Source organism: Lissotriton helveticus, chromosome 10 (assembly GCF_964261635.1).
Source record: "Lissotriton helveticus chromosome 10, aLisHel1.1, whole genome shotgun sequence".
NCBI lineage: Eukaryota > Metazoa > Chordata > Amphibia > Caudata > Salamandridae > Lissotriton > Lissotriton helveticus.
This window is the reverse complement of record NC_136071.1, coordinates 862,714,734-862,727,834: the sequence shown is the minus strand read 5'-3', so window position 1 is coordinate 862,727,834 and position 13,101 is coordinate 862,714,734. Positions and strand designations below refer to the sequence as shown.

The 13,101-nt window shown below is 42.4% G+C and overlaps 1 protein-coding gene across 2 annotated transcripts in view; it reads left to right on the top strand.

Annotated features, from left to right (window-relative positions):
- LOC144784600 (ATP-dependent translocase ABCB1-like) overlaps positions 1-12,286 on the top strand; it is a 223,057-nt gene extending 210,771 nt beyond the window's left edge. For both annotated transcript variants that reach the window (XM_078663506.1, XM_078663505.1), the window contains exons 26-29: positions 1,081-1,278; positions 2,105-2,311; positions 2,761-2,907; positions 12,001-12,286. In XM_078663506.1, coding sequence (XP_078519632.1) covers positions 1,081-1,278; positions 2,105-2,311; positions 2,761-2,907; positions 12,001-12,198 — 750 coding nt within the window. In that variant the 3' untranslated portion in view covers positions 12,199-12,286. The remainder of the gene's footprint in view (positions 1-1,080; positions 1,279-2,104; positions 2,312-2,760; positions 2,908-12,000) is intronic.
- The last annotated feature ends 815 nt before the right edge of the window (positions 12,287-13,101 follow it).

Here is a 13,101-nt window from a genome sequence, read left to right as displayed (position 1 = left end):
CCAGCAGAGAGTACCACATTGCCGCCACTGACATACACCTCTGATAGCGCAACGGAGTTAGGGCTGTCAAAGGTTTCACCAATTGTCCTTTGTATTTGTGCTTCCAGTTGGTGAACAAATAATACTGTTCACTGTCCGTCACAGATAAGGGGCAGTGAAAACTTAAACATTGACCCCCAACTCATGGGAGAAAATGCAGATGGGATAGGTCATTGTTTCTTTTTAAATTTCAAAAACAATATCCCGTTTTAGGATTTTGTTGCTGGCACCGTCTGTCAAAATGTCAATGCATTGACAGGGACCGCAGTGACCGAGGTTCCTGCCAGTGCAAGAGACTGGTATTCCCAAAGTATGACCGAGTACTTTGTCTTCGCGATGAAGTAAATCCCATCTGCAAAATTTAATCAGACCCATAAATACTTTGCAATTTATTTTTGGTCACACTTACAACCATGCAGTGGTTCTTAATATTGTTCTACCTTCACTGAATTGAAAAATATATGTGCTATTTTCAAAATAATTAGTTTACTCCTTCATAAATACCTAAATAAAAAACATATTGTTAAATGCTTTATTGACATATGCAATGGTTTCCTGTTAGTCAAAGACCAATGGAAGCAAAAAATGTAACTATTCCTCTGGCAACGATCCTGGGTTACACTAAATCATCTCTGACAATTTCTTTGACATTTATTTAAAGACTAGCAATTAAATGAATGCAGAAGTATCAAAAAATGTTTTATGTTGAAATTCCAAACACAAATTAGTACTGCTTACTGAAAACAGGCTAGTAAAGCACCCCACCCCAAAAGAAAATTGTAAAGATCGGCAAAAGTGATTAGTTACGTTTTTTTTTTCTAGCAATCATGTCGTTAGCATTTTGAGGTAAAATACTTTCTTTGAACCAGTAAGCATACTAAAATGGAGCTGAGAGAAATTTAAGGTGCATGTTTCTAGCGACTAACTATTCATAACTTAAATATCCAAATCATATCAAAAGACATGTTTAAATCCAGCTTTACCACTCTATGTAAAAATACAGCAGTTACAGTCAATGTATATGTGTGTTTTTTTCCTTAGAACAACTTTGAAGGAAATATAGAATTTAAGGAGACAAAGTTTACATACCCAACACGACCAGACGTTCAAGTCCTGCAAGGCCTCAATTTAAGGGTTGCTAAAGGACAAACGCTTGCACTGGTAGGAAGCAGTGGATGCGGGAAGAGCACCACAATTCAGCTACTGGAGAGGTTTTATGATCCTGCTGAAGGCCAGGTGGTAAGGAGCACTGCAATATTGTTTACATACGGTTTATTTAAAAAAAAAGTCCAGTAATAAAATCTTTACTGAAGCTCAATATTACTGAAACTTGCTAAGCTTTGGGTTAAAATAATTTATAATTAGCATGGACATTTCAAAAGGTAAGGAGCCGGTGCACGTGCTCAGACTAACAGACTGCTATATTTAGTGACTGCACAGAAACCCCTTGCCCTTCAACAAAAGGGCATAAGGTAACCTCCAAGCAGGTCCTCGTGCCAGCTCCCCCTGGGAGAGTTCTTATGTCCAGCTTCCCCACAGTCTGCAATCCTCTGCTGCCTGTCTACTTGCTGCTCTCTTTTTGTGCCTACTCAGCTTGTTTCTTGCTCTGTTTTTTTGCCTTTCTGAACCTTTTTACTCTGTTTTCCTTTTTCTGTTAATTTTTGCTGCCCTCTGTTTTGCCTTTTCAGCTCGCTTGTTTTTCTGCCCTCTGTTTTTGCCTTTTTATGCTCGTTTCTTCCCTCTACCCACCGCTTCCTCAAGACCTGGCTTTTCACCAGAGACCTCGCACCACAGCGCCCAAATATTCCCACGGGTGACAGTAGTGTGCTCTACACATGCTGATTGATTAATTGAAGCCATATTATTAAAAAAAGAGTTTTCACCATGCACAGAAATGTAAAAAAAAACTGCTTGTGGGCTTCTTTTCTGTACTACCCGTGTCCTATCCAATCCTACTTATTACAATATTGATAACATTCACAGAATTAATTTACAGTGACAACATTATTCCAAGGTGTGTTGTAGATACACCCTTTTATTTTCTTGACAGTTCCCTTTTTTCTAGTTTGCAGATGGAATGGACACCAAATCCTTGAATCTACAGTGGTTCAGGAATCAGATGGGAATTGTGTCCCAGGAGCCTATTCTTTTTGACTGCAGTATCGCTGAAAATATTCAGTATGGCGACAACAGCCGAGTTGTTACCCAAGAGGAGGTGGAAGAAGCCGCTAAATCAGCAAATATTCACAGTTTCATTGAAGAGCTTCCAGATGTATGTCCATAATATCAGTTCATTTTATTCTATTGTACTCATTGAGCAGCAATAATATTCCTTTTCAGAAATGCTATGCATGGTAGCTAGGTGGTGAGAAGGTGGCTATCTTGGATATCGTTCAGGTAGTCCCTGGTATGACGTCGGAGAAGAACTGTAAACATGCAGAGCTGATGAAAGGGAAATTCTGCCGCAGCCTGATTTTAGAGTGGAGTGTTTATTGAACAGAGCTGGAAAATAGGACAATCCTGTGAAGACTTGATTTAAAAAAGGAGTAGCACTTTTAGGAGGGTTGGAGACAGCTAACAGAAGAGAACTTTTTCAGCTAAAATTGTGTTTGTTTTGTTTGGATACTTATTACTTCAGAATGACATCAGTTTTCTCACATATGTACATCAACTGGTCTGTCTCTTTCTCTTCTTGAAGTTCTGTTTTGTTTTCAAATGCAGAAATACAACACACGGGTTGGAGATAAAGGAGCACAGCTGTCAGGGGGTCAGAAGCAAAGAATCGCCATTGCAAGAGCGCTTGTTCGAAAGCCCAAAGTGCTGCTCCTTGATGAAGCTACTTCTGCCCTTGACACAGAAAGTGAAAAGGTTTGTAATGTCACAATGTTATAACTAATAATGCCATTAACATGTATTAACAGATTAATCAAGCAAGAGTTTCTGACTTCAAAAGGCCGCAATGCGTACTCGACAAACTTCATCCTTATCAAGGTCCCATTTTGCAGTACAGGTTTTTAAAGGCAGTGTTTCAATCCTAAATTGTAAATATAATTTCCCATAACAGAGGTACAATAATTTGATCCCAGTATGGTTCCAGATAAAATGTGGATTTAAATTCACAAGTCTTCAATTAGTAAGTGACCAATGCGCACTCTAACTGCATTTTTGTCTACCCACTGCCAATAATGGGCTTTCAACAGCCTTGGTGTTAAAGGCGAACTTAAGTTAAGAGTGGACTAAGCCAATAGTCCCCAAGACCAATGGCTACAAGCAACTTGTGAACCGGTCTCAGCCGTGGTATTTTACTAAACTTGTCTGCAGTCATCATATCCCTTAATGCGCCACCATAATATGCCAGCTCAGGCTGAAACCACAGCGTCCTCCAGAATAACTAAGAGGTCCATTAGGATGGCGGATGGACAAAGTCCGTCCGCCATCCTGTCGGGGGCCGGTACCATACGCCACAAGGGCGGAGGAACCGTGCCCCCAATTAGGATGCATCCACCACAGTGGCGGGTGCATCCCACATTTTTTACATTGCGGTGGACAGTGCTTGAAGCACCGGCCGCCGCAATGCAAAAAATGCACGTTGTACATTTCAATGCACAACATGACAGGCACCGTTCAGTGCCTGTCATGGTGTACATTGAAATGCTGGGGGGTACCATAGGTACCCCCCATGTGCACCCCCCCTCACCCTGTGGGCCCGCAACGGGCCCCCAAAGCAAAGACCGTATGCCTTTCCGAGGCGGCATTGCCGCCATGGAAAGGCATTCCTCACCGGCCATCCTAATATGGCTGACGGTGTCTGATAGACACCACCACCATATCAGGCCTTTTCTGCCACGGTCTCAAACCGACCGCGGCGGAAAAGCGGTGGACCGTCTTCCCCTCCGCCACGGTCCCCCCCCCGCCATCATAATATGGCGGGGGGAAGAAAGGTGGCGGACGGGCATGGATGGCGGACGGATCGCCACCGCCTGCATGGCGGTGGCGATCCGTCCGCCATCCTAATGAACCCCAAAGTCTTTAATTTGGCTCTGTCTGCCAATGGTCGTTGACCCATGTCCAATGTCAAAGGTTTAGAGAGGGTACTCTGCGGTAAATTGAACGAATTCCGCAAAAATCAATTTTCTGATCTTCTCAGTGAGGAAAGGTCAGCGAAACCCCATAACGCTGAACCATAAAACAAATGTACCAATAGCGTTAGCATCTTAAAGTGCCAAAGTAGGAGCAAAGGGTTTCGTTAAGGAGCTATTATACTCTCTAACTATAGCTCCCATTATTTGCTTTTGCTTGAGAGTTAGTAAATCTAGCTGAGGTTTTCATGAAAGTTTCAGGGTGATATTCACAACCAAATAGCTAAAAAACTTTACACTATTGGGTGGCACGCCCCCCAGCTCAAGTTTCCCTTTGAAATATCTGTGCTTATTAAAGAATATTATCTTTGTCTTCGTGCAATTGATTTCCAAACCTCAAAGGAAGCAACATTCCAAAAAGCGATCTAAAGCATGTTGCAGTCCGCTCAGGGTTTTGGAAATGAATAAGGTGTCATCTGCGTAGAGAAGGATCTGCATCAGTATGTATGGAGGACAGGTAAGAGACCGAATAGTTGAGATAAAGTGATATATAGCAAACACAAGGGAAGTGCCAGAACACACCCCTGGCAAACACCCTTTGTGATAGAGAATCAGTCTGTCACCTGTCTTTGAGAACCCCCAACGGACATGAGCAAAGTTCCCTCTAGTTCACCAAGAGTAGCAAAAGTTTGTCGGAAAGACCCCGGCTGTGCAAGAATTGCCATAGCCGGTCACGCGGGACCAAACTGAAGGCGGATTTAAGGTCGACGAAGGCAACATATAGTGTTTCTCTGCTAACTGTCCCAACTTTCCAATAAAGTGAAAGAAAACAGAAGTTTTGATCGATTGTTGACACCTTCTTCCGGAAACCTGCCTGAAAAGGAGTAATAATGGCCTTTTCCTCAATCCATGTCTCAATTGTGCCTAAAATCAATCAGGTAAAAGTCTTCTGTATACAGTCGATCAAACTAATCAGCCTGTAATTCGAAGGGATGGATCTATCCCCCTTTTTGAATATTGGGATGATCTCTGCTCCCTTCCATGATTCTGGGATTGGGGTGCCACATGCAATTGTGTTTGCCAAAAAGAGGATGTATTGTGCCCATATATCTATTTTATACAAAAAAATGTCAGCTGGTATGCCATCCAAATCAGGGGCTCTACCACTGGTTATAGCACTAAGGGATGGCTTCACGTCAATTATGGTAAAAAACAGGCATTTATATCACTATCTTCATTTGCCTATATCTCCCTTATAAAATCAGTTTATTCAGTAATGCAGTGCCAGAGTAGAGACTAGAAAAATGCTCAATCCATGAGTGTGTGGGCAATGTTGAAATGCATGGGATCCATGGGTACATCCCTCCCTCATTTAACAAGGGACCAAATCTAGTTGAATCCTTGTGAGAGCAAACCTATTTAAGGTCCTACCATCTAGCTTCACCCCAAGCCTTCTTAGCCATAAGCTGAACCCTTTTGTATCTCTTTCTGGCCAGGTGAATTTCTCCCACATCCTTAACTCTTAGTTCCATCTGAGATCTATGCAAATGCATCTGCATTCTCTGATAAACCACTTGTGCTCTCTAGGTGATTCCCTTCCATAACGTGTACAAGAAAATAAAAATAAGACCGTATTTGCTTGAAAAACACATTATGCAGCACAATCGTCGTCATACCTGATGACAAATGGGCCAAAAGACTTAATTCGGTCACAGAGTCCTTTAGATCCATACTTCTTTGAGCTAAGACTGGCGGGAACTCAATGATCTTGTTCCATTTGAGCCATCGCATATCTGTCGTTGGTATCACATTCCTAGTTAAAGCTGACGATGAACAGTCAGTTCTTAATTTGGGGCAAAAACAATTCAAGGAGATACTCAATGGATTATGATCACTCTTAATCCTATTTATAACAGACATATCAATGAGAGATGACCAAAGACAGAGGTCTAGAAGGATATAATCAATACGACTAGAATGGAGTACGTAGTTATATGTGACAGCACCAAGTCCATCAGAGACGGTTCTGCCTTTAGTGGCTCTAAAACGAACATGTAATGTTGACGCTTTATATTTTAAAACAGCCTCTGTTCACCTAAATACTGGGGGAAAATCGAGCTTTAGTACACCTCATACCTCATCTTTTTATTGGGCAGATTTCATACTGCTCAATAAAAAAGTTCATATCCGAAAGATTGATTTTGGATTTCAAGCCAGCGATGTTCCAAGATAAGTGGAAAAGCCCATTATTGGCCCTGAAAGGTTTTCTAAGGAAGCGTTGGTTAAATGGCACCTGTTTGACTTTGTTAGGAAGACATGTGCTAATAGGTTAACCACCTACCTTCTGGCCATCAGTATCTGGGGTGATCATATGATGGTCACCAGTTCTTGAAGGCAAAGAGTGTGATGTTGGAGATAACATTTCAGATACTAGAGAAGATTTATTTAAAAATGGACCAGTAACGGCATTCTGAGTGCTCCAGAGAGAGCTCCCTATCGAGCTGGATCTGAGTCAGATTCTGGGGTAGCCAAGTTGTCAACTTCATTTCCACCAAGAATACTAATGGATGGCTGTTAGTCCACCATCCTGAGTGGAGAGTTAGCTTCTATAGAATTAAAAAGGTTACCTCTATCACTAGGTCGGACAGAGGGATACGATGGCCCCTGCCAGGAACCATTTGAGAAAAGTGTCTTGAATTGAATTTTCAACTGTGTTGGGGGCCAAGTCATAATGTCCAGAGCTACTAGATTATCAACCAAGAATTTAGACCTAAGAGTCAATTCAAGATGATCATATGGACAATGAGGAACAGTCCTCTGTTTTACACTAATAATCTTGTCACGAATAATAGATCGGGAGCCCCTTACATGACAAATCCAATATATTGCCTTATTTTTTAGGGATTCCTCCCCTTCGTAGAGGGACTCTTGCAGTAGTTTGGGTACATTAATCATAAAGATGGAAGCAGGATGTCTAGCCCTTCTAACATGTTGCCCTTGGACAAAAGACAGTGGGTGTTGTGAAAAATCGGGATGAGACATATACGGCCACATGCATCATTGTATCATTTTGCGATTTCTTAATTGCGAAAATTAAGGAATCGCAATTAAGAAATTGCAAAATGCTATGCATTAAGAAATCGCAATTTTTTTGCGATTTCTTAATTTTTCTTAATTGCGATTCACAATTTGCGAATCGCAATTAAGGAATCCCTTCCCATTGATTCCCATGGTCCGGCCCATAGGAATGAATGGGAAGCCATTCTCATTTTGCGAATCGCAATTAAGGAATCGCAAAATGAGAATGCATTTCAAGGGTGCAGGGGGGGTCCAAAGGACCCCCCCTGCACCCCAGAAATTTAACTTTAAGAAAAAATTTCATACACACATGCCCCAAGGGCATGTGTGTGTGTAAAATGAAACTTTCAAAAAGTTTTCGCAAATTAGCATGAAGTGCAACTTCATGGTAATTTACCCCTTCCTATTTGCGAATTCGCAAAAAAAAAAATGTTCATGCATTGCATTTAAGAAACACAAATTGCGATTTCTTAAATGCAATCGCAATTTAAGAAATCGCAACATAATTGCGATTCCTTAAATTGCGAAAAAATGAAAAAACATGATGCATCCCAAAAAAGGAAATTGCATTCGCAAACGGCCGAATTTTGCGATTCGCACCGTTTGCGAATGCAATTTACCTTGATGCATGTGGGCAATAGGGGGCTGTATCTGTGAGGTTACACTCGTTTTAACAGAATAGGGTTCCATGGGCCTAGATAGAACACAGGCTTGGTCCGGAATAGACGAAGAGATAGGGAAAGAGGTAGAACACATCACAGAGGAAGGAGCCACCACCTGATTAGAAGAAGGGATAGATATTTTTTTTTAAATGTTTTTATTGAGTTTGCAATACGTAAAAACGGTACAGTTTAAACACACCCCCCTCCCACCCATTCATCTACATTCTCAAAAGTCTGTCTGGACTACAACGCGACACACCCTCCTCAGCGTAGTACACAGCCATTTAGCCAACAACCCGTAACAGGGCAGGCGGCAATTGTGAGGATATCCACAGGCGTTATCTCGGATGATCTGTTTCTCGCCCCTCATGCAGTACCCCTCTACATTTCATCGTTGGAAACCCATCCGTACACCGCTGGCCCACACAGCATCTCGTTCCTCCCGGTGAATATCGTGTATCTCTAGTCAGTCACTGTGGTGCGTGTCTCACTTTTACTGTTTAGATACACCTGGTACAGTCCCCAAAAGTTTTTAGGTCGATTAGTGGGGGGCAGTAGCTCGCTATACTTCTCAGACTGTGTGCAGCAATACAGCATATCATGTGCCCAGCGTTTAGGGGTAGGGGCAGGGCCCCTCATCCAACAACAAGCAACCACCCTCCGGGCCAGGAGCATCCCCATATCCACCAATCTTCTAATAGCTCTAGGTAGCTTTTCAGAAAACCCTAGCAGAGCTAACACCGGGTCAGGTGCAAGGTCAACCTCCACTATATTACTTATGTCTATGAAAATCTTCTGCCAGAAGTCACCCACACTCGGGCATTGCCATGCCAGGTGCAGGAACCCTGCGTCCGGTGCGTGACATCTCTCGCACTCCGCTGTATCGCGGAGGCCATACCTGTGTAGCCGTGCTGGCTTTTAGTATACCCTGTTGATAAACTTGAAGTGTATCAATCTTAGAACAAGGGATAGATATGAGAAATAATCAGAGGTAGTGTGCTGATTTCCCGGCCTCCAGTTTCTATTGTAGCTACTTTTGCATGTTTTAATGACTCAATCAGCGAGCAAACCAGTGATTTTAAAACCCGTTCTTAATTTCTTAGTTCAGCAATTAGGGTGGTATAATAGACATGGTAGCGTGGGGGGAGATGGAGGAACGTTAGTTGACCTAAGTATATATCCACATTTATTGGGAACATCTTGATCACTTAGAGCTTCAGATAAAACAGCAAACCAATTGTTCGATATTAATGGATCCTCACTTGAAGCTTGTGATGGTGTATCAGGAGCCAGGTCAGTCAAAATGGACGGTGATAAAGGAAATTCCTCCCCTTTTAGAGAGGCCGACTGCGACTGATTGCTTTGTATATGAAACATCCCAGGTATTTTTTTCCCCCTCTGGCTACTCACACCCTTGGAGGGGGAGTTCTAATCGCTGAGGAGCCTGTATCAGTTGGTGCTGATGTTAGAATAACTTCACAATTGCAAAGTAAGGTGTTGATTCTATCAAACACTCGATTGCTGACCCAACCCAGCCCCAACCTCTCCCCATCTGCTGCTTTTCTTTTTCCCATCACATACAAAATTAGGACACGATAATGAACCTAAAGTTTAACACCTTTATAGGATTTCCTCGTCAAAGAACAAGAACAAGACAGGGAATCACTTACTTAGGAGACGTCTCAGTGTAACAATACAAGAAAAAGACCCAGCATTAAAAGCTCTGAAATGGACCAAATCAGTACCTTAAGTAAGCCAAGAACACAAATGAGCCGGGTCTCACCGGTGCTGAGCACTGGCAGTTTTTTAAAGGGGGCCTCGAAATGGGTCTCTATTAGGCTCTGTTTTGTGCCTTGGCAGAGGCCGACTTAAGTGACAGCAAGCACATCGATGTGCGCTGCTCACTTCTCACTAGTGGAGAAGTTGCGGCATGACGACATGCCAGGTGAGCATTGTAGGGGAAGGGAAATCCTTTAACCCCTTGCGTGCTCCCATCGGCCGTTGGCCGACGGGAGCACTACCTTGCTAGTGCTGCCGTCGGCCGACGGAGCCCCGCCCACCTAATAGAACGCCCGCACGGCGGCGGAAAAACCACTGCAGTTAAGGCGTTTAAAGAGTAATTTTCTCTCTGGCTTTCCCTTCTCTTTTTGAAACTAAGGATCAGCAACATTGTAGGGGTGTCACCAGGGCTTTAAGTGGAAGCGTTTTCAATATTATATACAAGCCATAGTTGCTGCTTATTTATCTTATGCAACTAAGAAGCATTGACAAAGCCAATAGTCCTGACTTGTTGTAGGGATGATGTTACTTGCTGTATCATATATCTGGATGCAATGACAGAAACAGCAGAATACAAGTCGGGCGGCACATTATGCTAAGCATTTTAGCTTATGTGGTTTTTTTTTAAGCCATGCCATTAATTGCATTGGCCACGCCCCTTTGAGAGACCCCCCAGTATTTTCATCCCACTTAAAGCCCTGTGAAAGGGGGTTGCCAAGCCCAGCATCATTCGGGCTCTGACAGGTGTGGATGGGTCCGGGTGTGGCCCGAGCAGCGGGAGTGCTACGTTGCCTATGAGGCGCCAGTGGGCAGATGAGACAGCAGAGTTGTGTTTTCTCCCCAGCGACGAAGCACGCTGCGGCTCACCCACTGCAGACCCGAAGTTGAGGTGCCTTTTGTGGTGGGCGTGGTCAGCAGGGAAGAGTTGGCCCTCCACGGGCAAGGAAAGTCCACGTGTTCTCCCACAGCACGAGCGCAGCAAAAGCAGTTCAGTAACATGTTAACGGATCACAGTTTGTGTGTGCTACAGTCCAAGAGACCATTTTGCGGATGCCAAAGGTTTGATTTTGCGAATCGGACTGTTTGCAACTGCAAAACAGCCTGAGTTCATCTGGCCCTAAGGTGATAAAAAGCAGCAAGTGGGCCTGGAGGAAAATGGGGAAATACTGGTTATAACATGGTATGCTTTCCAGTCTCCCCAATTAACAATAGATCACTTATTGCACTGACTGCTCGACCATGCATCATTAACTAAACTAGCCATCTACAAATAGGAGAACCATTTAAGGGCATTAATTTTACTACAGGGTATTGAAGGCAGGACCGAAGTGAGCATATTAGTTACGGTCTTGAACCTTAGGCTAAGAGCAACAGTACATTTGACTTTCCCGAGCTTACACCGAAGAAGTATAACCAATGATTCAATTTACAGCCTTAGCACAAACAGCAAAATAAAACTCGTTACCCAAATACGGGCAAACAATAAGGAGACACAGCACGGTACTGAAGTACCTGTGAGAATGTGAGAGAAAGCAAGGGAAGGAAGAGAAAAAACGATCAAGGGAGGGGAGACAGACCGAGATAGAGAGAGGATGGTTTGGTTTGGTCATTTTTTTCCAGGGCTTCTTTTGGTTCCCTCGTATGGCTCTGCCTACCCCATCCTAAATGTATTCATATAATATATTATAACCCACTTCATTTGTACCAGATGGGGTTGAAAGATCATTCAAGATATGCCGTTTGCGAAATACAAGACTCATAAATAAAACAATCCCAAATAACAGGCGCTTCCATGCAAACATCTATCCTGATAGCTCTATTATAATTGAACACATAGGACTTTCACAAAGTTGTAAATTGAAATAGACAGATTATAACAAGTATGAAAATGTTGGTAAAAACATGTTCGATGATAATGTCAGTCAATTATAAAGCTGCAGTTTAGAATTCTTGCTGTCCTGGGTTTTGTACTGTAGGAGGTTAAACTGTCATTGATGTAACAATGGTGTTGTTATGGAACCTTCCAAACAAAGATGGGCATTTTGTATCACTATACTGCTTTGTATGTGAAATTAAAATAGCAAAGTTTTTTTTTTTTTTAAAGCAGAGCAAAATTCTTACTACCTGCTTTATTAATTAAGCATGCACTATCAGTGATGTCACTTGAGCTTGTAAATTTGATTTTCTTAACTCGTAAGAGTTGTGTAGCCGTACAACTTTCAGCTATTACATTTTCTATGCATAAGTTTCGTGAATTATTAACCAAATGAGGATACGATCTATAAGAGAAGTCGATGCAAAATAAAGGAGGAGTTTCTCGACAAGTCACACAATTGACAAGTGTATATATTTGCTATTTTCAGGTTGTACAGAGAGCCCTTGACAACGCCAGACTCGGCCGGACCTGCATTGTCATTGCTCACCGCCTGTCGACTGTCCAGAACGCGGATATGATTGCAGTATTTCAGAATGGAAAAGTGGTTGAGCAAGGCACTCACAACGAGCTGCTAGCAAAGCAAGGCATATACTATGAACTTGTAAATGCCCAAGTTTCCCATTAGCAACGAGTATTACTATATATGTACATATTTATATTCTTGTTATATTTGAAGTATGTGAATATTTTTTGCAATAAAATCTGGAGTGAAACCTGTGTGTAAATTAAGGACCCTATCAACAGACCATCTAAGCATTTTCTTCCATAAACGATGCTGGATAATGTAGCATGAATACTTGTAAGGGATTTTAAGAAATTATGAAAAGACAAATGACCAATAATAACATTTAGGGAGCTAGATCAAACGTGTTGGCATTTCCAGAGAATCAGCTGTGCCATGGACACCTGCCAGCTCGACCATTCTAAGATTTCATTTCAGCAGCTGACTTGAAACCAAAAGGCTACCATTGCACATCACACACAAGCCGCTTACAATTATACAACATATGCCACAGCATCACCAAATCAATCTTGCTTTTATAGACTTTAGTAAATAATTTTAAACACAAAAATACAATATTATCTAAAAACGTTCAGGAGAAACCAGTTTAAAATTCTGTATGGGTTACTGTAATTATTGGGTGGAAGAGGTCAAGTAGGTAGTCTAGTGTGGGGGGACAGTAAATAAGTGGTAGAATATGGCTTTCAATACAGGTGTGGGTGGTGTGGTGATGGGGGTAGTCACACGTTGCTAGTCATAGCAGTTTGGTTCTGGTAGTGCCGTGCTGAGGGAGAAAATGTGGATCTGGTGGATCGAAGTGCTGTGCTGGTGAAGGCAGAGCAGCTTTGAGTCATGGAATGTAATACTGGTAGCTGGTAATGCTTTGCTATAGCATGTCAGCGCAGGCATGCAGAGAGGGTGGTGAGATGATTTGAGGTTGTAGTGCAATTCTGTTGGGAGTAGTTTAGATTTAAGGTGGTAATATGATGCAAGAGGCAAAGTGAAGGTCTGGAAGGTGGAAATGTG